General features: G+C 42.4%; 1 protein-coding gene across 1 annotated transcript; it reads left to right on the top strand.

Annotated features, from left to right (window-relative positions):
* PIWIL3 (piwi like RNA-mediated gene silencing 3) lies at positions 1-24,786 on the top strand. The gene is made up of 21 exons (XM_043437293.1): positions 1-265; positions 887-1,083; positions 3,328-3,436; positions 3,856-3,981; positions 4,610-4,824; positions 5,640-5,758; positions 6,421-6,501; positions 7,119-7,316; positions 9,582-9,693; positions 13,024-13,150; positions 13,366-13,483; positions 13,991-14,105; positions 15,203-15,384; positions 15,799-15,871; positions 19,892-20,092; positions 20,224-20,327; positions 21,276-21,346; positions 21,743-21,896; positions 22,582-22,710; positions 23,574-23,727; positions 24,395-24,786. Exons 2-21 carry the CDS (start codon positions 925-927, stop codon positions 24,509-24,511), a joined length of 2,664 nt encoding a protein of 887 aa, XP_043293228.1. The 5' UTR covers positions 1-265; positions 887-924; the 3' UTR covers positions 24,512-24,786.

Here is a 24,786-nt window from a genome sequence, read left to right on the forward strand (position 1 = left end):
CCGGTCCTCTCTCCAGTCCCGCCTCTGCTTGGTGACTGCTTTGGGGGCGCAGGGCTGTGTCCGGGGGAGGGATAACTCTTTTGAAAAGGAGGTCTGCACCTTTAACCCCGCAGAAATCGGTGTTCAGACACCGTGGGGCTGGAGGAGAAGGACCCGAGGGCACAGAACTGTGGGCGCATCACACACAGATCTTCCTAATCTCAGAGGAGGAAAGAGGGAAGGTGAGCTGTGTGGGCCAAGTCCAGAGGACCAAGACCAGAGACAGGTGGGTGGCGTTGCAGTTTAAGGGTGTGTGTGTGTGTGTGTGTGTGAGCTGCTTAAGGGTGTGTGTGTGTGTGTGTGTGTGTGTGAGCGTGAGCTGCTTAAGGGTGTGTGTGTGTGTGTGTGTGTGTGTGTGTGTGTGAGCTGCTTAAGGGGGTGTGTGTGTGGGTGTGTCTGTGTGAGCTGCTTAAGGGTGTGTGTGTGTGTGTGTGTGTATGGGAGCTGCATAAGGGTGTGTGGGGGGGTGTGTGTGTGTGTGGACTAGCAGTTTGTGGGTGTGTGTGTGATAGCAATTTAAGGGTAGGTGTGTGTGTGTGTATTAAAGTCTAGGGGACATTTGGGCTCCTCACTGTGCTATGGGGATGCCTCGTAGGTAAGAACTCAGGACACACCCAACTAATACCAGCAAGCGCTTTGACCATAGTGCCTTGTGAATGCACATGAGGAAAAGAATCACAATCAACAATCTTCTTAAACTCCCACGGGTCTCTTCCTAGGTCCCCCGTCTTTTATTACAGGACACTCCTCTGACTAATTTGGCGGCAGTCCCTTTCGTTAGTGTGGGGACTAAAAAAAATTCCCAGGCAACAGTGCAGAGATGTCTAACATAACTGTGTTCTTTAAGGGCCTCCCCCCTTCAGGGCCATCGGATTCAGGACAGTAATGACCGGCAGGGCCAGAGTTCATGCCCGAGGCAGACGGCGGGACACACCACCCTTGGAGCCGGCTCAGCCCGAGGCGGCGAGGGGACCCCCAACGCCTCGAGTGCCCGGAACCGGCCCTCCACTGAGCTTCGCTGAGTTAGTGAAACGAGGCACAGCGGTGAGCTCCCTCACGTTGTTCCCTTTATGCAAAAGATGCTGCCTTCCCAGAGAAGAGGGAGGTTGGTGGCTCAGCTGGAATAGCTACTCTCCGGCTATGGAGTGTTCTCCTGCTGAGACTACATCTGGGCTGCCCGTGTGGTAGGTTTTGTCTCCACCGCTTGCTTCCCTTTCTCCTGTGGGTCTTCACAGATGCACACAGGCTTTCTTCCAAACCTGAGTGGATGGAGAGGCACCCAGATCCCTTAGCCTCAGCCAGTGACTCCTCTTTGGGGAGTGACCTCAAAGAGGGTGATTTTATTCAAGCGTGTGAACAGACTGAGTTGGACAGAATTTCCCATTTTGTTTAAAACTCGGTATCCCTGCTGTCTCCAGGCATTTCGGTCTTCTCTTATCCCCTATCCTCTTTGTGTGCTGAGGAGGGGTGGGTGGGTCTGGCTTTTACAACCTCTGACTGATCCTGGTGCTGGCCCAGCAGTCCCATGACCCCAGCGGTCCCATTCTTTCTCCTCCAGGGCTGTTGACCCCCTGTCCTCTCCCCCTGCTGCCTGCTCTACCCTCCTCTGGCTCCTCCTCCGTCTTCACTTTCAGCATCCGACATCAGCTTCTATGTCACTGAGACAAATACGGCACCCAAGCAGAACTCTGGTGCTGTCTTCACTGAATCTCCACTTCCTGGCCTTGGCCCCTCACCCGAGACCCCAGGGCACTGGCTGTGCTCCTGCCTGAGGTCCCTGAGCCAACTCTCCATCTCCTGAATCTCTCTTGCGGTTCTCCTTTCTCATCTCCCGGGTCCTAGGTCATTCCCATCTGCCTACAGCCAGCTGGGCTGACTTCCACCAACAAGAATCCTCTCCTGAATTCCGCTTTCCCCACAGTTAACTTTCCTTCTCTTTGCTTCTCATCAAAGAAGTCTGGTGTCTACTCTGAACGCCAGCCCTTATTTCCGTCTTGTCCATTCACTCCAGTCAGGGGTCTCCCCCATCCCTCTGCTGAAAAGGCTCCGTTCAGGCTTCCCCAGTATCCTCCACTTGGTCAGTCCTCCGCGGCCCTTGCCTATCGCTTATACTTGGAACCATCGAGCCCTCTTCTCTCCTTGCTCATCTCCTTGTGTGATGGTCCCGTCACCACACACCCTTGGCTTTCTGCTGATTTCACTGGCCACTGCTGTAAGCTTCCCTTGGCTGGGTTCTCCTCCTGTGCTGTTGAAATGCCCAGGGCCTAATCCTTGGGCCTCTTCTCCTTGGTCCATGCGCTCACACCCTTGGTCATCTTATCGGTATCATGGCTGTAAGTGTGATCTGGTAAGTGGACAGGTTCCCCTGTTTATATCTCCAGCCAGACCCCTCTCCTGCACAGAGGAACATCCCCATGGATGTCTCACGTTCCTGATTTGCCCTCCCAGACAATTCTGAACTACTTCACTTGATGAAATCCCCTTCTTACAGTTGTTTAGGCCGAAACCTTCGGATTTATCCTCTTTTGACCTCAGACCCTTCGCAGAAACTTCACAGAAGTACTTCCGTCCCCCCTGACTTGCAGAAAACAATCCAGTCTTTGATCATTTCTCACCCTCTCTGTTACTACCCTCTGGGCCGAACCACCAGCGTCCCTGGCTAGACCCCACGAACGGCCTCCTAACTCACCTTGCTTTTGCCCTGGCCTCACCCTCAGTCTGTTCCCAGCATCGAACCAGACTACCTTGGGTTCACGTTCAGCCCACAGCCTGTAAGGGCTCCTGTTTTCTCAGAGTCGGAGGTGAACCCCTTTAGCTGGCCACCCTTCCACTACCCCTCTGAGTCCTCCTGCGTCTCCCTCCCTTGTTCGTCTCACTCTCCCTTGAGCTTTTCTTCCTTAGGAGCTTTGCCGTTTCTTCTACCTGAGGTTTGTGTGATTTGTTAACTCGCCACCTCTGAGTCTTTGTTGCAGTGTCAACTTCTCACTGAGGTTCTGTCCCCCACGAGTCAAGACCACCAGCCTCCTTCACACCCCACCTTTCCAGCATTTTTCATACTTGGCTTCCTCCTATTTTTTTTTTTTTTTTCATTTCCCCAGCAATTATCATATTCATGCTATGTAAGTTAATTGTTGATTTATTTTCTGTCATTGGGATATAAGCTTTTCAAGGAAGTTCCCTTGCCTTCTGCCCTGATACATGCATTATGGCACATGGCAGGCATATGATAACTTGGGGATGATAGTTGAACATATGGATAACATTACTCTATCTCCCAAAACCATGCAGGCTCAGCAACCTCGTCAGATCCAGCCTAGACTCCAGTCACTGACGGGAATTAGACACGTGGCCGGGGCTGGGCCACCAGCAGGAGCAGAAGCGGTGTCTCAGCCTTCAGGTGAAAGGAGGGAGGAAGAAAGATTCCGTGAGGGGCAGAGAATGCTTAATACATGGCAGTGTTAGTCACTCTGTCGTGTCCGACTCTTTGTGACCCCATGGACTGTAACCCACCAGGCTCCTGTGTCCATGGGATTCTCCAGGCAAGAATATTAGAGTGGGTTGGCATTTCCTTCTCCAGGGGATCTTCCTGACCCAGGGATTGAACCTGGGTCTCCTGCATTGGCAGGTGGATTCTTTACCACTGCGCCACCAGAGAAGCCCTCTTTTCTGATGACCCGTTGCTAAATAATGTTTGGTGCCTTTGCTGTCTTTTCTACCTCAAAAACCCTTAATAGCTGGGGTGTAATATTGTCATTTCTAGTTACATTCCCCTTTTTGTGTAAATTAACAACTGTCATGCTTGTTTGTACGCTGAAGAACTTCAACCGGCGTCTGGATCACAGGGATCCTTGCTGAGGAAGAAGAGGGATGTTGGTAGAGATTATCAAGACTTTGTGGTAAATACTCGGCAGAATTTGGTCCACGTTAGAGAGTCGACAAAAGGTATGCTGGCCATTAACAATACAATTTTATGGAGTTGTTTAAATATCTGTGATGCTTTATACCATCACTTTAAGTGGAGGTACCCTCTCACATTCTTACATTTTTATAATAGCTTTCACTTTTGCAGAAATTAAGACTGACTTTAGAGTCCTAGAGATACTCATTTTCCTCTCTTCCTTTTATAGACACTAAGATAGAATGACCCAGTTCTTTGGTTGTGCTGAGACATACTGATTAATAAACTGCACCCTCCCCCCAAAATAAATCATTATTATATACAGTGGCTCCCCTCTCCCAACCCCCAGCTTTTGGGACATTTGTGCTGCAGAGGTTTTCTTTTGATATTTCTGTTAAATATAGAAATATATCTGTTAAGTACCTGTATTTAAATACCTCTGTTAAATACCTGTCTCCTTGAACTTCCTAAATGTGGGTTTGCATAAGGACTCACCTAAGCTCATGTGAGGGGATTCTGGATGCCAGGCGTATATAACTGCTTATGTCGTTTGCTGACCACCTCCCTTGTTGGATCTGACTCTGGCTCTCAGTACCATGGTGTCCAGATCATCTGTTTGGGGTCTGATCAGCCAGACTATCTCATGACTGACACGTGGTTCCATTTTCCCAGGCACGCAAGGTAGCCCGGTAATGCTATTTTCGAATCATGTCCGACTCAAGTCTTGCTCTCAGAAGCATTTATACAAGTACAACGTCATCTACACACCAGACATAGAGGATGGACGCAAACGGGAAGCTTTACTCTCTGAACTTGAAAAGTTACTGGGAAATCGTTGTATATACGATGGAAAGTCTTTGCTGTTACCTCACTCGCTAGGGGAAATGGTTAAGTAGTATTCTACATCTTCCTACATTCTTTCTACGTTCTTCTACTACATCTGTAGTAGTATTCTACATTGTTCTTCTCTCCCATTTTTCACTCTGGAGTAGCCAAAGTCTCACCATTCCTGGGCAACAGTTTGTGGAGAAATCCTCAACACTCCTTGCCCACAGGACTTGTAACTGACCCACGTACCATGTTTAATTTTCACTGACAGTATCTAGTGTTTCATCTCACTGCCTTAACTGAATTTATTTGACATAAAGGTAAAATATAACCTTTACCTTTTTTGATGGCACAATATGTTTCAAATGCTGATGCTGAAGTTGAATAATGGCAACCCACTCCAGCATTCTTTCCTGGGAAACCCCATCGACTGAGGAGCCCTAGAGGGTTAGAGTCCATGGGGTCGCAAAAGAGTCAGATAAAACTGAGCAACTAAACAGCAAAAACAACAATTTTAAAAATTCCCTGTTCCCTCCTTTTCTCTCTCCCTCTCTCTCTCTTTTTTAAACAGGAGGGAAAAAAAAAACACATTAGGAGAAGGACTTACTGTTTTATCCTATAAACTTCTACGGTAGAGGGTCAAGTAATTCATAGGAACTTGCTTAAATGAAAGTTGGACTTGCACATGTAATTCTGGCTCTTCGCTTTGGTCTTGCCCATCCCATTTTTTGCCTGCGTCTGCCTTTCTGTGGGAGAGACTGCTCCTTGCACTTGTGCCGTGCTGGGCAGCCAAGTGACAATTTGATCTGTCACACGGTGGAGCTTAGTTTCCTTGGAAGAACTAAGGGATTTTTTTTTTTTTTCTTCCTCTCAGAAAAAGGAAGTGGTCAGCAAGTTGAAAAATGAACCTGTGACGATAACCTTCGAGCTCTCCAGAGAACTCCAGAGCACTTCTCCAGACTGCCTCCGCTATTACAACATCCTCTTTAGAAAGTATGTAAGATGGTTTCCTTCGGATTCAGTTGACCCACACTGTGTCAGTGATGCCGAACACAGCCGCGTGCTTCCAGTGTTCTGTGTTCTTGACAGGTCCCACGTTCTGAAAGGGTGGAGGATCTTCTGAGATGAAAGGACACTGGGGCTTTCGCTAGGCACGTGCAAATTCCATGGGTTTCTCCAGTATTCCACTTCCTGCCCACCTCTGCCTTCCCTGTCGGGAACCTGTCTAGGAGAAGTAATAGACATCAGCTATGCATACCCATGCTTATTCCTTTCTAGAGCAAATATACTTGTTGTCTGTTCTAGACTCACGGTAATGAACAAATAGTCAAAATTAAAACTTGGAACACATCGACTGCAAAAGATGTTTCGATTCATTTCTAGGAACGAAGGACATACATACTGATGGCCTTTCCATGTAATACTGTCTTATATTATTAAAGAGAAAATTTGAGGTTAAATTAACTTCAGTATTAACCTCAATAATGTATTAATAATTTACTTGTCATTAATAGTCATTATCAGGCATTTTATGTTGTTAGTATAAAGAAAACCACTGACAGATCATCTCCCTCTCTAATGCATTCTTATGTGTGTTAACAAATGCTTACTAATATTCACTGCACTTTCAACAAAACCTGTTCTTCAATTTCTAGAATGTTAGAGAAGATGGATTTGAACCAAATTGGTCGCAACTATTACAATAAAAATAAGAAGACTGAGTTCAATGAGTATAGGTATGTATGAAGTGGTCTATGAAGTGTGAAGTCTCACATTCTATAGACATAATCATAGAAACCTTTGAGAAAGTTGCTCATCTGCACTGGTGTATGATTTACAAGTGATCTTTTAAATAGTCTCCAATGACTGTGAACAACTAAGTTACAACTGAATTTATAATTTGAACTTAAAAATTTATTTACCCTAAAAATTCCTAGCATGATAAGCATAAACTTTTAAGATGGTCAGTTATTGTATAAACCTTAGGAAATCAATCATCTGAATCTTGGATAATTTCTCTGAAATTATAGTCAATCCAACACTTGCCTCTATGTACATCTATTACTTATTGGTATATGTGTATATAATTTACATATTATATATCATATATAGTCTCACATGAGTATATACAATAGTTTAAGCCTGCAAGTGGTAAATAAACATGATTTAACAAAGATGTGTTACTTCTAACTAGCACATCTGGTAAAAATCTCTATTTGAAGGTCCTTCAAAAAGTCAGTGATTATTACAAATAACTAACAGTACCCACTTTGGACAGTGGGTTTAGGGCCCCTACCACTTGGCTTTAGGTCCAGAGCCGGGATCTTGACGCCCACACCTAACTTGTTTGCAGGTTGGAAATATGGCCTGGCTATGTTACTTCTATTCTTCCGTATGAAATCGGTCTTACTCTCTGTGCTGATGTGAGCCATAAACTGCTCCGAATGGAAACTGCTTATGATTTAATATCACACACTCGTGAAAAAGCCAGAGGAGAAGATGCCAAAGAGAAAATTCTTAGAGAATTAGTTGGGTCGTCTGTTCTTACAAAGTAAGTCTGCTTTTTGAAAACCTATGCGCTCACTTTTACTTTTTTTCATTAGCGATGTTCCTTGGATTTTAAAATGATTAAGTGTTGACATTCAGAAGCAGAAATAGCATGAAAATGGTAAGAATCATTAGATACTTTTTCTCGCTGACTTATACAGCACAGAAGTATGTGTCAGTTGTAAACTCGGCAGTCCTTGTATGTCCTACTGCAAATTTGGTCGTTGGCTCTGAACCCTTATTGCACATGAGGGTATGTGTGCTGCTTCCAAATTTATTTTCCTTTCTCTTTGTCTATAGCTATTTTTTAAAAATTTGTGCTTAATTATAATCTAGCCAATTTCCACTTGAAGGAAGTTTTTATTTTTAATCTCCCTCTACACTAGAAATCTTAAATTGATAAGAGGACATTTTGACTGCTGCTAAGTCACTTCAGTCGTGTCTGACTCTGTGCGACCCCATAGACGGCAGCCCACCAGGCTCCCCCATCCCTGGGATTCTCCAGGCAAGAACACTGGAGTGGTTTGCCATTTCCTTCTCCAGTGCATGAAAGTGAAAAGTGAAAGTGAAGTCGCTCAGTCATGTCCGACTCTTAGCGACCCCATGGACTGCAGCCTACCAGGCTGCTCCCTCCATGGGATTTTCAAGGCAAGAGTACTGGAGTGGGTGACATTTTGACTAAGTGAGTTTAAATCCAATCTTAAGAAGACCAGAGTTGGAAGACTTGCACTTCCTAATTTCAAACCGTATTATGAAGCTACAGTAATGAAGACAGTGTGATGCTGGTGTAAGGATAGACATAAAAATCAGTGAAATAGAATGGGGAATTCATGCGTTTAGCCCTCACTATTAAAGTCAGTTGACTTTTTGACAAGGGTATGGGGACAGTTAAGTCAAGGAAAGAATAGTCTTTTCAACAACTATTGCTGGGATAGCTGTATATTTACCTGCCCCTTCATCATAGGATATACAACATTAATTCAAATTTACTAAAAAATTAACTCAAAATAGACCTAAATAAAATTTTTAGAAGAAAACATGAGTAAATTACTTGACTTTGAGTTATGTAAAAACCTTATTAGAAAAGTCACCAAAAGCACAAGTGATGCCAAAAGAAACAAATTGGACTTAACCAAATACAAAATGTTCTTTTAAGAACACTGTCATAAAGGTGAATAGACAACTGGCAGAATGAGGGAAATATTTGCAAATCTCATGTAGTAAATAATTTGTGTGTAGCTGCATAAAGAATATTTGCAACTCAATAATTGAAAGAAACTTGACTTTAAAAAAAGGGCAAAGAGTCTGAACAGACACTTCTCCACCTAGAAATACAAATGGCCAATAAGCACATGAAAAGATGCTCAATATCATTAGCTACCAGGGAAATGCAAATTCAAACGGCAATGAAATGCCACTTCCTATCTAACTAGGTTAGCTAAAATTGAAAAAGGAAGATGTTAACAAGTGTTGGCAAGGATGTGGAAGAATTGGAACCAGCCATCATACACTTGGTGTGGCCTCGCTGAGGAGCCTATTTCCTCAATGTGTTAAATTCAGCATTACCATGTGACCCAGCAATTCCACTCTACATACCCAAGAGAAATAAAACCATGTCCACCAAAATGGGTATATGATTATCTACCACACCACTATTCACAATAGATTGAGTGTAAACAACCCAAATGTTATGTTGGGTTCATAAACCCAAATGTTTATCCTGGTAAATGGATAAACACAAATGTGGTATATCTATACAATGGTATATTATTTGTCAGTAAAAAGGAAGGAAGTAGCAATACATGCTACAGTGTGACTGAACCCTGAAGAAACCCAGTCAGGGAAGATGCATATTATATAATTCAATTTATATGACGTGTGATGAGTAACCACACATGGGGCAGTAAGTAACCTAGTGGTGGTTTAAGGGCTGGGTGGAAAGAAGGAGTGACTTCTAGTTAAGTATAGTTAAGCTTAACTATACTTAATTACAAGCTTAACCATATACATATAAGCTCATAGTTAAGGTGCTGCTTCTTTGGGTGATGAAAATATTCTAAAATTGCGTTAATGGCTGCATGACTCTGTGAATATACTAAAAACCACTAGATTGCACACTTACAGGGGTGAATTGCATGTTATGTGGATTAATCTTAACAAAGCTGATATATCCTACAATTAAGAGTAGGATTTTAAACCACTTCCTTTTTACATGGTTCGATGCACCAAAGTCAGGAATAATACCATATATTCCACGATTATTCTGCAGGTATAACAACAGAACCTACAGAGTGGATGATATTATTTGGGAGATGTCTCCCAGCTCTACATTTACCAAATCAGATGGCAGTGAAATCTCCTTTGTAGACTACTACAAAGAGGTATGAAATTTTCTTTAAACACATTCGTCTTAAAAAATTTTCCTATTATATAGTTAAGTATATGTCTCAAGTCTCATTTAGATATACATATGTATATATTTGCATATATTCTCCCTTTGGGTCATTGAAGCTTGACTTATGTCAATTATCCATGTGTCCCAGTGCCTTGTGTATAGGGTAAAGTCACATAATTAGAATGGCTCCAAGATGGCCCTCCCTGTCAGGCTTAGATGTAGCTACGGTAGTTTTAAACATAGAGATGGGTTGTTAGGTAGAAAACAAAATATGGTAGAACTTCAGAAATGAGAACATTACAGAGGAGCTTCAGCCCTACAGAAGTTGGTTCAAAAAGAATGACCAGCTACAATCTGAAACGATGCCTGTTATGTGTTAAATCTAATTCATGGATTCCTCTATTTTTAATTTGAGTGCTCACAAAGACATAAACTCAGGCCAGTTGGTGAGGTTGGTTTTCTAGCTTTGGCTCATAAAAGAAAGATAATTAAAGGAATGGTAGATATATGTGACAAATGGAAAGAACTTATAAATGGATGATTTTTTAAAAGTTATAAATTGACACTTAAAAAAGCCTGTATTATATTGGGACCCAAAGCTACGTGGAATTTGTAGTACATAGCCCTCTGACATCCCTTCAAGGGGTGGTTATTATGACATCTTCCTTTGTGTTTCACACTTACTGCTTGTTCATTTCAATCCCTAAAGCATTTAGTGAATGCCTATTGTTTATCTTGGGTATACATTAGTAAGACAATTGAGTTCTCAGCTCTCAAGGGACTTGCATTCGCATGGCAGACAGAGAGGTGATAAAAGAAGAAAACTATTCTAGTAGTTACAGGGGACATGGAGACAATTAAAACTGGGTGGTGTTATGGACAGTGTCTGGTGGCTACTGGGTTTGCATATTCTTCAAAAGCTTCTCGGAGAAGCTGATACCTAATGTCAGCAAGGAGCAAGCTGGGTGTGGATGAGGGAGAAGAGATGGTATAAAGACACTGTCTTCAGGATGGGCATGGTGTATCCAGAGCCCAAACAAGGGTGGAGTGTTCTCGAGAGAAATTGGATGTTACCATCCAATCATCTTATGCAGATATTTGTAAGACGTCTCATCTAATGTACAGAGAATGGGCTGCATGGGGGTAAAAATTGAGGAAGGGAAGCCCATGAGAAGGTTATTAAATCAGTTGACTTAAATGGTGGTTGGTCTGCAGTAGGGTGGGAGAAGTAGGTGAAAATGGAGAGGACACAGTGAAGGCTTGGATGTACTAAGTGATGGAAAGGGGTGACTGAAATGTAACCCTTTGGCTTTATCTGAGGAAGTGAGTGGAGGGAGGCATTATTTCCTGAACTGGGGGAATCTGTGGGAGGAGCTGGCTTGGGGACTGCTCTGGGATGAGACAGGCACTGATAGAGTTGCACGCTGAAATATCAGAGAGCTGACTTTAAAAGGTTTACTTCTGACTTGAAGACTTCTGGCTCTCAAAGGCTCGGAGATCCCATCTGTTACCATTTTGTGGCTCTACTGTCTTAACAAGCGGACTCCAAGGTCGTGACGTTAGAAGAGAGGAAGAGGCAGCTTACTGGCTCTTAGGTCCCTTAGGCTGAAAGCTGTAGGCTGACGCCCTACTTCCAGTCATACGTGTTAAAATCCAGTCCTATAGCCTGCACCTAACTCAGTGAACAGTTCTCTTCCATGTACAGATGTGGTGAGTTCAGTATCATTTCTCTGCCAAAGTGGGTCAGTTAAAGCATGCTCTCTGGGCCTGCCGATGAGTCTGGAGTCACAGGGTGTACAGCCTGGAGTTTTCGTTTTGGGAACAAGCTCCTTTTGAAGTTCCCAGAAGCTTAAATGCCAGTGAGTGAAAGTCAAAGTCTCTCGATCGTGTCTGACTCTTTGTGACCCCATGGACTATACAGTCTATGGAATTCTCCAGGCCAGAATACTGGAGTGGGTAGCCTTTCCCTTCTCCAGGGGATCTTCCTGACCCAGGGATCAAATCCAGGTCACCTGCATTGCAGGCAGATTCTTTACCAGCTGAGCCACAGGAAAGCCCAAGAATACTAGAGTGGGTAGCCTATCCCTTCTCCGGCAGATCTTCCTGAGACCCAGGAATTGAACCGGGGGTCTCCTGCACTGCAGGTAGATTCTTTACCAACTGAGCTATCAGGGAAGCCTTTAAATGCCAAATGATACCACAATTCATGTGGCTAACTTACTATTGACAAGGACCTTGCTAACAAGTAGCTTAAGAACAAAATCTATGAAGAATCTCCACTTTGGGTTGGGAGTACAGACAACCTGTTGTACAACAATTTGCTGCCTTAGGGATAGGAACTTCTGTATGTGAAATCTTAGAAGATGCCTTTCCTTACTGGAAGCAGGTCTAAGGATTTAGGACAAATAAACAAGGAGGAATGCTGGGAATAGATGTATAACTGCCCCTCTAAAATGTGGCCAGGGTTTTTTTTGTTCCCTATTAGTAATGGGAATCCTCTTGAAAGTTCTCAATATGTTTTAGAAAGTTTCAAGCATTACTGTGGTGAGAAATACATATTCTGAGAGTCTCTCACCTATCTACATCTATATTAAAAAGAGTAGCACAATGATTCCATTATGTTTGGTGGGTGTCCTCCTCTCCTTGGCCATCTATGTTTATCAGTGATCCCTGGGACATCAAATCAAGAGAACATTTAGAATATTTTTGGTGCTTTCTTGAACTTGGTGTTCCTTTAGACTTGAGACGGTATTCTCGGGGAAACTCTGGAGTTGCCTAAAGGAAGTAAGCCCCTTGTCGTGTATGATGGGTAACGCGGGATGGCTCTGGAGACATTGCCTCTGGAGGGGAATCGGGCCTCATCTCGAGTTGATTTGGAGTACACGGAGCCCTTTCATGTTGCTGTGGGGACCTCAGGGTCCCTCTAGACTTGTGACAGTGTTCTTGGGGTCTCTCTGGAGTTCCATCAAGGAAGTCAAGGCTCCTTTCGTGTTTGATGGGGAACACGGACTTACTCTGCATGTATTGCAGGGGAATCGGGCCTCATCTCGCGGCGAGGGGAAAGTCTCATTGTTTTTCTGGAGTTGGCGGCGGGAACCTGGGTTATTTTCTCGAGTTAAGGCGGGGATGGCCCTTCAAAACCTGTATTTGTTCAGGACTCCTGTCTAGTTGCGAGGACACCTTGGGATTCTCCTCGAGGCTTGGCAGGACAATAGGCCCACACCTCTGGGCCTCCAATTGTGATCCGAAAATATACCTTTGCACCTATTTATGTGACGTTACTAGTCATGCCAGTGTTTGTTCTTCTGTTCAACAGCGGTATGGTACAGTGGTCACTACCTTAAATCAGCCACTTTTGATCACCAAAGGCAAATGGAAAAAGAGCCGACAGGACACATCTCATCAGCCTATCATGCTGGTTCCTGAGCTATGCCACCTGACAGGTACTGCGGATTTATCCCATCTTCAAAAAAGACACCCCCTTCTTTAAAGTCACCAATATTACTTTATAGGCTTTTTCATAAGATTCCACATGACCCAGACCTGTGTTCTCTCTGACTTCCTCCTTCTTCTGGACACAACAGTTAAGTCTCCTCTAATACAAATCTATTCTTACTGATTCAGCATGTTATCTTTCAGATTTTTTTTTTTTTTAAAGGCTTAACGGATGACATGCGTAAAGACTACAGAATGATGAGAGACTTGTCTACCCACACGAGGATGGATCCAGATAGAAGGCAGCATAAACTGCTGACATTTATGGATGCTTTAAGAAAGTAAGTGCTTGGGAATTCCATGGTGATCCAGTGGTTTGGACTCTGCTTTCACTGTTGAGGACATGGGTTCAATCCCTGGTTGATGAACTAAGATCCCACAAGCCATGCAGAGTAAGTGCTACTTTTCTGTCTGGGAGTATGAAGTGAAGACCTGTGTGGATCACTTGGCATCTCAGATTTCTTCAATTAAAAAGTGATGATTGGGAAGAAAATTATATTTGGGAGGAGATTGGGGAGGGAAGGGCAAGTCTATTTTTTTCTGTCATTGCTGTGTTAGAGGAGGCCTAGAGAGGGTAAGACTGAAATAGATTCTAAGTGCCCGCACAAATGTGAGAACAAAGACAAGATTGTTTCAGAGTTTAGGGAGTTTATTGGTAGCATCTTGACACAAAGGACAAGCAATGAGGAACTTCAGATGAGAGAAATACTGGCTTGTATTTTGCTCATGGATAATTGTCCTTGCTTATTTTTTGGGGTTTGGTCATGTGGAAATATCTTTTCTTTCAGAAATAATACTGTGCAGAAGGAGCTTCGAGACTGGAATTTGGAACTCGAAGGGGGGTTTTTGTCCTTTTCTGGAAGAACCCTGCAAGATGTAAGAATTCACCAAGGAAGAAGGATGGTAAGAGCTTCAGAATTAGCATGTCAGAGTTGGGTCAAATTAGTAACAACCCAAAGTGGGACTAACTTGATTGTGTCACTAACTCTTTTCAGACTACCTGTCCTTTCTCTATGAGAGGACAAGTCAGCATTCAATAAAAATGCATGTAACATGCTTGGCATATAGTAAACTCATATGTATTATATATTATATCTTTGTTATTAATATTATTGTGTACATTCTCTTGTAGCAAAATAATCTTCCAAATGTATCCTTAAGAGTCACAATATCCTTAAAAGTCAAATATCTAAAATCAAAATAACCCAGAATAACCCATGGTAAAACTCCAGTGTTACTAACCTATACCTTAAGGAAAAATAGCTAATACATTAGATCAGCTGCTAAAGTCTACAATGGACAAAGATTTCAAGATTGCTTTTTTAAGTTAATGTTTAATACTCCCAGTATTCTCATCTCAATTGTTTGTGATTTCATAGATCCATACACTTAAATTTTTTTTATTTGGCTGTACGGGATCTTAGTTGCAGCATGAAAAATCTAGTTCCCTGACCTGGGATCAAACCCGAGCCCCTGGCATTGGGAGCACAGAGCCTTGACCACTGGACCACCAGGGAAGTCCCAATCCATGCAGTTTGAATATTTGTCTCACGCAGTATTGTGTTACCTGTTATCCTTCAGCATTTTGAATAAGCATCATAATGACAGCAGAAAGCAAGTGGCTTATTGATTTCTTGATTTGAATGGACCTTTGTTTAGAATATAATGTTTTGGAGCTTTCAAGGATCAAATAATGAGTGAGAATTTCACGTTTAAAACTTGAACTCTGTCCAAGTTCTTATAACTCTGTATCTTGTGGGGATGGGGGAAGTGGGAGGGGGTTACTTTTTTAGAAAACATGTTTGAAAACAGACCAGATTTTATATTAGTTACAATAAACTTATTCTTAAAGTATTTTTAAAAATCCTATCATGACTGAAGTTTAAAATGGTAATGTTTCAATAGGAAACATCACAGCATTTACAATGGAAAGGATCTTAGATGATGTCAGTTTTTCTTTTTTAATGAATTTTATACCATGGCTTGGAATTCTCTTCCAGTTTGACAACCATAAAGCAGACTGGTCAAAAAACACAAGGGAGGTACCATTACTTAGAGCAATGTCACTGGATCATTGGCTAATAGTCTATACTAAGGGAAATTATGAAACAGCCCTGACCTTGCAGCAGAATCTACAGAAAGTGACACCCAAAATGGGCATAACTGTTAGAAATGCAAAACTGTAAGTAGAGCAGAAATTATTTTTTATTTCAAAACTGGTTGCTGGCAATCTGAAAGTGGAAGGACTTTTGAAATTGTAGGACTCTTGTCATGTTATCCAAACTCTGAAATGTGTGTGAGCAAAAAAATAAAGTCTGCTCCAGCCTGCATGTATTAAATCAGACTCGTGGGATCTGTAGATTTCTGGCTATTGGGCTTCATCTTGAAGACATGAGAATTAGCAAGTGGATGGGGTGGAGGGGGGAAGATGGTAAAAACTAGTTTCCAGTCTTATTTCCAAAAACTGAACTTTGTTTTGTCTTAAAAACTTTCAGCTGAAATGCTCATCTTGTTTTAATGTGTCATTGGCTGTGTAAAATGTTGTTACATGTTTCACTGTTCATTATTTTTGAAATATGAAATACTTATTTTCTAGGCTCGAAGCAGCTGATACAGTCCAATCTTACATAAGAACCTTGGAAAAACACGCTTCACAAAAAACACAGATGGTAAGTGTCTATGTGATGTGCACCCCCTCCTTAGTGAGCTGCATTTGCATGTATTAATATCTTTGAATTGAGATGTTGCCATTGGTTTCCCAAATCAGTCAAAAAATAGAAATTTACCTCTGTAATGTAGCTCAGTACAGACTTTGGGGTTTTAGCTACTACCTAATATCACTGTGTTATGCTCATTCTTTCAGGCTTGAGGACTTAGAATTAATTTTTAAGTCTCAAACTGAAAAACACCATAAAAATATTGAGTAATATGGATTATGATAGTCACAGGTGTACTATTTCTCTCTCCAGCTGTAACCTGCAAAGTCTATGATCTGGTCTCTTCCAGTAAGTGTCCTTTCTTTTGTCTGGTATTTCTCTTGGGACTTTTCCTTTTCCCCATCCAGTGTCTTAGACCAAGCTGTCAATAAGTGTGGTACCTAAATTACTAAAGTTACTTTTTTTCCTTCCTTCTCTGGGTGCTTTGTTCAAACTCATCTCACATTCTTCATCATCCAAAATGCTCTTAAAAGGAACCTTTTGTTTCTTGATCACAAAACCAGGATATTCCTCCTCTTGTCTTATCCATAGAGCCTAGACTTCTCTCTCCTTTCAGCTTCTACCCGAGAACCTTTTAGGCTACGCTGAATGCTACCTTCTGTGAGTCACCATGCTAGGGGTAAAGAATGTACCTGCTAATGCAGGAGATGTAAGAGGCTCAGGTTCGATCCCTGGATTGGGAAGATCCCCTTGAGTAGGAAATGGCAACCCACTTCAGTATTCTTGCCTGGAGAACCACTGTGGACAGAGCTACATTCCATAGGGTCACAAAGAGTCGGACACAACTGAAGCGGCTTAGCACACCTGCGTGATGGCTACTTTCTGCGAGCCATTCTCATACTCAAATGAAATGTCTTACTTTTGAAATCCTGTTCTTAAGTCTTGTGTGCTTGCTTCCTGTCACTGTGATTAATTAACTCCATGCTTAATTCTTCTCCGGTGCTGTAGCCTTAAATGCTTAGCTAGGGCAGGGAAGCCTCTGGTGGGACTCAGCAAAGACTCACATGTTAGAATGGCTTTGAAGAGGCCATGGTGGTGGGTCTGCATCCCAACTCATGACATGACTTTGTCCACTGAGCATCTGCCTGGAAAGGGAAAGACTGCCTTTCTAATTGTGGGGATGTCTCTTAAGAAAGCTTATCTGTATCTTGAATGGGAACATGTCCTGCTTTTACCCATTTATCCTGGCTTTGCTTTTTGGAGCAATATTGCTTATTCAAGGTGCCCCTTAAATATTTTAAGGTATTTTTTTGTTTCAGATGGTGGGGAGAGCATGCCTATAATCTTATACACTCCAAACAACTGGAATGACTGATGAAACAGCAACTGGAAATTATGTGCAAAATATCTTTATGCATAAATGGAAGTCTCCCTAGACCCAGCACAGAGGGGAATTCATGTGTATAAGCAGGGGTGAAGCCACGTGACTCACAAATTTCAAAGTCTGTGTGGCATTGGGTGGGTGGGGGGCCAGAACCAGTCTGTGTAAAGTAACCCACTGAATGTGATGGGAAGATATCAAGCCATATATTTATATCTAAAATTAAATGTTAACTTCTCAAATATTAAAGTAAATTAGTGGTAATACTAGAAGAGTTCATAAGTACTCACATAGTTTGGGAATATTTTCCTCATGGCAGACAAAAAGATTATAGATCACTATTTTAAATAGGTCATGATGAGGAAGCATAAGTGTTTGAATAATAAATAATTTAATTCCTATAAATGTGTGAGTTGGAGGAGTAAGGCAGAAATACAGGAAATAAAAGCGCATTTAACCTATAGATTTTTTTAAACTAGGAAGGAGAAGAAATCTACTACTGAGTTAATAATTTAAGGCAAAAAGAATAAAGTAATCAGCTTATATTAATACATAATACTACCTATTCCTCAAAATCCAGTATTGGCAGTAAAAATGCCAACTGTGAACACAGTCCCCGTTGTTTTAAATAGAGGATCTTTTATAATTTTTCTGTTTTAAAAATGAGTACACATCAATCCAGTGCAAAACCTCCACTATTTTCATGAGATTTTAAAAACTTTTTGCTTTTCATATTTTCAGACTTATAGGAAGAGTTGCAAAGACAGTCCAACCCTCTCTACAACCATCATTCAGGTTTCCCAGTCAGTATGTTCTATCACATTTCTATAAACATTCTTCTCCCCTCTCTACACCTACCTGTGTGTGCGTGCTAAGTCACTTCAATCGTGTGCGACTCTTTGTGACCCCATGGGCTGTAGCCCACCAGGCTCCTCCGTCCATGGGGATTCTCCAGGCAAGAAAACAGGAGTGGGTTGCCGTGCCTTCCTCCAGGGGATCTTCCCTACCTGGGGATCAAACCTGCATCTCCAAAGTCTCCTGCACTGGCAGGCAGGCTCTTTACCAGTAGCGCCACCTGGGAAGCCCTCTATTATCTACCGACATATAACCATTCTTTCCTTCTCATTATATATGTAATATGTGTGTGTATGTACACATGTGTTGTTATTCACAGCAGCTACAGGTGTGTGTATGGGTTTCCCAGGTGGCTCAGTGGTAAAGAATCACCTGCCAGTGCAGGAGGTGAAGAAGACATGGATTCAGTCCCTGGGTGGGGAAGAACCCCTGGAGGAGGAAATGGCAACCCACTCCAGTATTCTTGCCTGGGAAATCCCATGGACAAAGGAGCCTGGTGGGCTATAGTCAGTCCATGGGGTTGCCAAGAGTTGGACACAACTGAGTGGATAAGCACACAGGCACACAGAAGTGTGTATATATGTGTTTTTCCTCAGCCATTTACCTGATCTACACACCTAATTCGAATTCCACCAATTGTCCCCTTTTATGGCAAAATAAATTCCTTTGTTCATCCAGGGTCCCCTGAGGCATCTGGCAGGCTTTTTAAAATTTTTTTAGTCTTCTTTTAATCTGGGAAGTATCTTTAATCTGTCTTTGGGTCTTACGGCCTTGATATTTTATATTTTTCCTAAAAATGAACTGGTGTGGAGAATTATAGTATGGTGAATATTTCTCTTGATCCACACAGGAAATGGATTTAATAAAATCCCATACCCTTTCATGGGCCCTGTGGCTCAGCTGGTAAAGAATCTGCCTGCAATGTGGGAGACCTGGATTCGATCCCTGGGTTGGGAAGATCCCCTGGAAAAGGGAAAGGCTACCCACTCCAGTATTCTGGCCTGGAGAACTGGACAATACAGTCCATGGGGTTGCAAAGAGTCAGACATGACTGAGCCACTTTCACTTCACCCTTTCATGTAAAAAGAAAAACTTGCTAAATCTACAATGAGAAAAGAATTGCCCTAATCTGATAATGTCTGCCAAAAACTTCTATAAGTATCATTATGTTAAAAAGAATATATTGATGATTTTTTCCCATTAGTCAGAACAAGTTAAGCAGGAACCTCTCTTCCTAACTGCTTAGTATCCTACTAGAGGTCCTGGCGAGAGTTTGGAATCTTGTAAATCAGGCAATTTCTATAACAACTCCCCAAATTTGTTTGCTGGTATTGGGGGGAGGGTAAAATGGGGATAATAGTATTTCTAGGTAGACCGTTGAGATAACTAACCAAATCAAGTAAAATGCTTGGTGAGTGCCCCACACATAGTGATCATCCCTTGATGGTGACCGTCCTGATGATGGTATAGTTCAGTCCATGTTCTTAACCCACTATGTCGACTTCATGATAAACTCCTGGAAATCAAATGACCAGCATCAAAGGGTTTTGCAGGTTTAAGGGACTGGTGCGTATTTCCAAATAATATCTCACAGCCTGTCTCTTCCATACATTCACACTCACAATTGTTGAATGCAGTGTGATTCTAGACCCTTCGTGCTCATGGACTCAGGTGTCTGTTTAAACAGACCCTACTTTGTCAGTGCTCCGCCTACATAGCTTCCTCAACACAGCATCCGTTTCTCACATCATCGTGTTCTTGCATCTTGGGGAGTTTCATGTTTGCTTCCTTTCAAGGTCCTTTGCCTGCTTCCCACTGACAACAAGGAAATTTACGATGGCATAAAAAGATATCTGTGCATCAATTACCCAATTCCAAGCCAGTGCGTGTTGAAACGGACCTTGGACAGACCTAAGACGCCAGTGACCATAGCTACAAAAATTGCTCTGCAGATGAACTGCAAGCTTGGAGGTGCCCTCTGGAAGGTGGACATAGGAGTACGTGGGGATTCTGTTGGCTTCTCTTGCTTTCATCTGTCTGTGGCAGAATTTGTTAAGGTCCTACTTAAATTGTAAATTTGCTTTGTGTTCTGTTCTAACTCAATCTCCTACCCTGTTTAAAACTTAAGCTGCAGAATGCAATGTTCATCGGTATCGATTGTTTCCACGATATTGAACGTCGACGGAAGTCAGTCGCGGGATTTGTAGCAAGCATTGATCCAGACCTGACGCGGTGAGTTAATCTTTGGGAGTGTTTAATGGGGAGGCCAGATGAGAGAGGTGGCCCTCATGCACATTGCTGGCAAGATCCAGGGACAGGTTCTTAGCGATGTGCTCTCCTGACCTTCTGGCAAAGTTAGGCTCCCAGGACATTCTGTATGGAAGCTTCTGGCCATTCTCTATTGCAGTCTAACCACTGTGACAAATGTGACCACTTAAAGACAATGCCCACGTGACCACGGGCAGTCCTGTGGGTCAGATGGTGGTCATGGCAGGGCTCCTGGGGTCTTACAAGCATTTGCTACGTGTAAATCCTGAGAAGGCAGTGAAAATGTAGAGCCAGAATGCCTCACCCCATCCACTGAGTGCAAATTCAGATGACGAGGCAAACATAGGTCATGACCATTTATCAGGTCATCCCAAGACTCTGAAGTGAACAAAAACGCAGTAAGGGGATAGATACTCAAGACAAATAAGTGATTGTCCTTGATACGCTGAGAAATGGTCACAGTACCTATTGCTGTTTTGAAGAAAACTGTTCCCTCCAAGCAGATTCATATGGATGAAGGGCTGTTTAATCGATTTATATGGATGACTCCTGATCTAGGAGGAGGAGTCTCCAGAAAAACCCAGGGTTTGTACCTAGTGAAATTCCCCAGGAGTCACAACAGTAGGAGCCAAGTGTAATCAAAGCATGTATAATTTGTAGCTAATGTTAATGGCTGTTTCCATTCTATCTTAATATTTGTGTGTATTCAAAATGTTACAAAATGCCTAAGATACGAGAAGAGACCAATACTTGGATCACTGCAGGGGCATAAACGCGTGGATCTTTAGTTGGATCCTTAGCTACTGACAGTGAATTTTGGCGGGGCGGGGGGGATGGTGTAGATTAACTTCATCATTTTGATTCTGAATTAATCTTGTTTTCCAAGCTAATGGTTTATTTTTCTCCAAACAGGTGGTTCTCTCAGTGTATCATCCAGCAGTCGGGGCAGGAGCTTGTCAAGGGGCTGACGACCTGCTTGTATAGTCAGTGTCTGGTGGAGGTTGGAGGGCCTGAGTCTATACTGGTGGAGATTTTTGTGCCCATCGCCCGCCCCCCGCCCCCCCCCCCCCAGCCCAGGGACATGTGGCAATGATGTGGGGGACAGAGGTGCTATTGGCATCTAGTCTAGTGGATAGAGGTTTGGGGAGGCTGTCAAATGTCTTACCAAGCATGGGACAGCAACACTCTGCCTCTGACCAACACAAAGAACTATCTGGCTCAAAATGTCCATACTCTTGTTGAGTCTGGACTAGATGGAGGACTTTAGCAGTGTCCTGAAAGCCACCATATTGACAGAAGAATCCAGAAGTTGTCAGAAATAGTGGCCACTTTGTTCTAAAAGTTATGGTTCAATTTATGTGTTTCTGACTTCCTTTCAGCTGCCCTGAAGCTCTGGTATGAACAAAATTCATCTCTGCCACATTCTATCATTGTGTATCGAGATGGAGTGGGAGACGGACAGCTTCAAGCTCTCATAGATCAAGAAGTAAAACAGATGGAGTCCTACTTAGAGAAAGCTTACAGAGGACAAAAGTAGGTATATACATTATAAACAGCAGATTTTATAAGTCTTGCATTTTAGGTTGGGGGGCAGGAGGCGGGGAGGAGTATCTGTAACTATTGTGGTGTGTAAATTGGAGAGCTGGATACAGCAGCCTTCAGTGGGTGGCTGGGGAGAAAACATACCTTTCCCCAGAAGCCCTGAAGTAGCAGGTTGTGTCCCCACATGGGAACCCATGAATCTTTCTCTTTATCTAACCTCCTGCCAAACCTTGATGGAGGAGGGCTTGTTAACCTCTGATATTTTTAGCATCCATGAATACAGCCTGGCAGTAGTTTGAACTTATCCAGCTTCTCGATCCTGGAGTTCTGTACATCCCAGGGCTGGGGATTTCTCACAGTTCCCTTCTCTGGCCTCATCTGCTTGTCAGTGAGGCCTGGTGCCCAGCATAGGCAGTACAAATAATTCTGACCTCGGGAGGAGAGGACCCTTCCCCTAGGATCTGAATGGCTATGAGTCGAAACCTCCTCCTATACTGCCTGCATCAGGCTCGTGGAGCTAAGACAGTAAAACTGGGGGAGCGGGGGCGGGGGCAGAAAGCCGCCTGCCATCTGCAGACTCCCTTTAATGGCTCCTAAGTGTGGGCTGTTTCTGACATTCTGAATGCTTCTGAGATAACACAGAGCAAGTAGTGACAAGTGATCATAATCTTTTAAGGGTCAGACTAACTTTCATTGTGGTGAAGAAACGAATAAATACCAGATTTTTTATTGGAAAGGATGGAGGGAGACTTAACAATCCATCTCCAGGAACAGTTATTGACCTAAAGGTGACTAGGACAGAATGGTAAGCCACCTTTCTTTATTTTAAAGGTTCCCTTTTATTTAAATAGTAAGAATTTTTCAAGGTTTGAATGATTTCGATGAGAAAGGAAGAATTGGCCTAAAGAAGGTTAAAAATGATTTGTGTTTTACATGGTAACTTTTTCTGTCTTCATTTTGTTTCTCAGAATTTAAAAAAACAGACAAATATATCGATCATTCTAAGATGACCCAGGTGTTAGGTAGAAATGCTAGAACTTCTGGTTAACTTTGAACTTCTCAAGAAATTATGCAAATAAGAAAGTTATGCAAAACACACAGCAAGAAATAAATAGGACATTCATACCACTAGAGAGGGAGAAACGAACACAATTTGAAAAAAGGCAGAAACACCGATTCTTCTAGTAGAAGGCAAGAAAGGACTGAAGAAAACAAAGCCAGCGAAAAATAGGATAAACATGAAGCATAACATAAAATGATATAAACATTCAACACTGACAGTAAATTGGTTAACCTTACCACTTACATAATTTAGGGTGTTTGAATCTATTCTGGTGACTTGAAAGACAGATACTTCTATTTTTCCCTGAATCACATTACCTGTGACCACGTCTAATGTGCTGTTTTGAAGTTTGCTGCCTCTGGGCATCATCAGTACATATGCTTTTGAGTTTAAATCCCACGACTGTTATTAATCACGCCAATGATTTCCCTGTCTCTTGTAGATGTGCTTTAGCAAACCATTGCTCAACAGTTAGTCGGGCTTCTAAATATAAAGGAAAGTCGGTAGAATGGACTTCTATAAATTAATGTTACTTCAGAGACTAGGTTTGCTCCATCATCTTTCTTCTAAAATAAGCGTGAGACCGACACGTTCTATAATTCTAGGTACGATTTTTTCATTGTGAGTCAGTCTGTGCGGGAAGGGACTGGTACTGTCACTCCCACTCATTATAACGTCATCCACGACACGCTTTACTTGAGCCCGGATGCAGTACAAGGTCTCACTTACAAACTCTGCCACATGTACTACAATTTTCCGGTAAGTTTTTTTTTTTTTCCTTCAGTTTGGTAGTGTCTATCTGTCAACCTCAGACTCCTAATTTATCCCTCTCCCCTGCCGTTTCTCCTTTGGTAGGCATGGATTTGTTTTCTGTGTCTGTGAGTCCATTTCTGCTGGGTAAATAAGTTAATCTGCACCCTGGTTTTTAGATTCTACACATAAACTGTACAGTGTAATATTTGTCTCTGACTTCAGGTAGCATGGTAATCTCTAGATTCATCCATGCTCCCACAAATGGCGTCATTTCATTCTTTATGGCTGAGTAAGTATGCTCTCAGAGAAACATACCCATGACTTTGTCCATTCATCTGTTGATGTACACTTAGGCTGCTTCTGTGTCTTGACTATTATAAATAGTGTTGCTGGGGTGCATGCATGTTTCTGAGTTAAAGCTTTCTTCTTTTCTGGATTATGCACCCAGGGGTGGGATTGCTGGATCATGTGGTAACTCTATTTTCGGTTTTAAGGAACCTCCATACAGTTTTCCACAGTGGCTGTGGTATTTTTTGATACTGATTTTCCTTCACATCTGTGAAACTGTACAAAATTGAATCTACTTTTTGAAACTTGGATATCTATAAAAAATTGAAACTTAGGGGAAGTAAACATAAAGGTTAAAAAAAAATGTTTTTTCTTTCTCCTAAAGGGTATCATCCGAGTTCCTGCTCCTTGCCATTATGCCCATAAGCTGGCTTACTTGGTGGGCCAGAGTCTTCAGCAACAACCACACGAATCTCTGTCAAAATACCTCTTTTACCTTTAACCTACAGAAGAAAGCACAATGGGATGCTGAAAAACATAATTTGTACATTTATCTTCTCATTTTGCATCTGTACATCTGAAATATTTTTTCCAGATGCATGATCAGAATTTAAAACCATTCTTGACATGGATGACATTCAGAGATTTTAAGCTATTTTCAACACAATAACTAACTTAAACATGAGGTTTCTCTTCTCCAGGTGGGAGAACTGACAATGAAGGTTTGTTTTTGTTTTTTTTTTTTTGACAATGAAGGTTTTTGACTCACAATTTAAC

Source organism: Cervus canadensis, chromosome 1 (genome assembly GCF_019320065.1).
Source record: "Cervus canadensis isolate Bull #8, Minnesota chromosome 1, ASM1932006v1, whole genome shotgun sequence".
In the NCBI taxonomy this organism is placed as follows: domain Eukaryota; kingdom Metazoa; phylum Chordata; class Mammalia; order Artiodactyla; family Cervidae; genus Cervus; species Cervus canadensis.

Coding starts and splice junctions, on each gene's coding strand:
- PIWIL3 (XM_043437293.1), top strand. CDS start 925: ATGACCGGCAGGGCCAGAGTTCATGCCCGAGGCAGACGGCGGGACACA. Junction 20,328..21,275: donor ATTGATCCAGACCTGACGCG/GTGAGTTAATCT, acceptor TTCTCCAAACAG/GTGGTTCTCTCAGTGTATCA. Junction 21,897..22,581: donor AAAGCTTACAGAGGACAAAA/GTAGGTATATAC, acceptor TAATCTTTTAAG/GGTCAGACTAACTTTCATTG.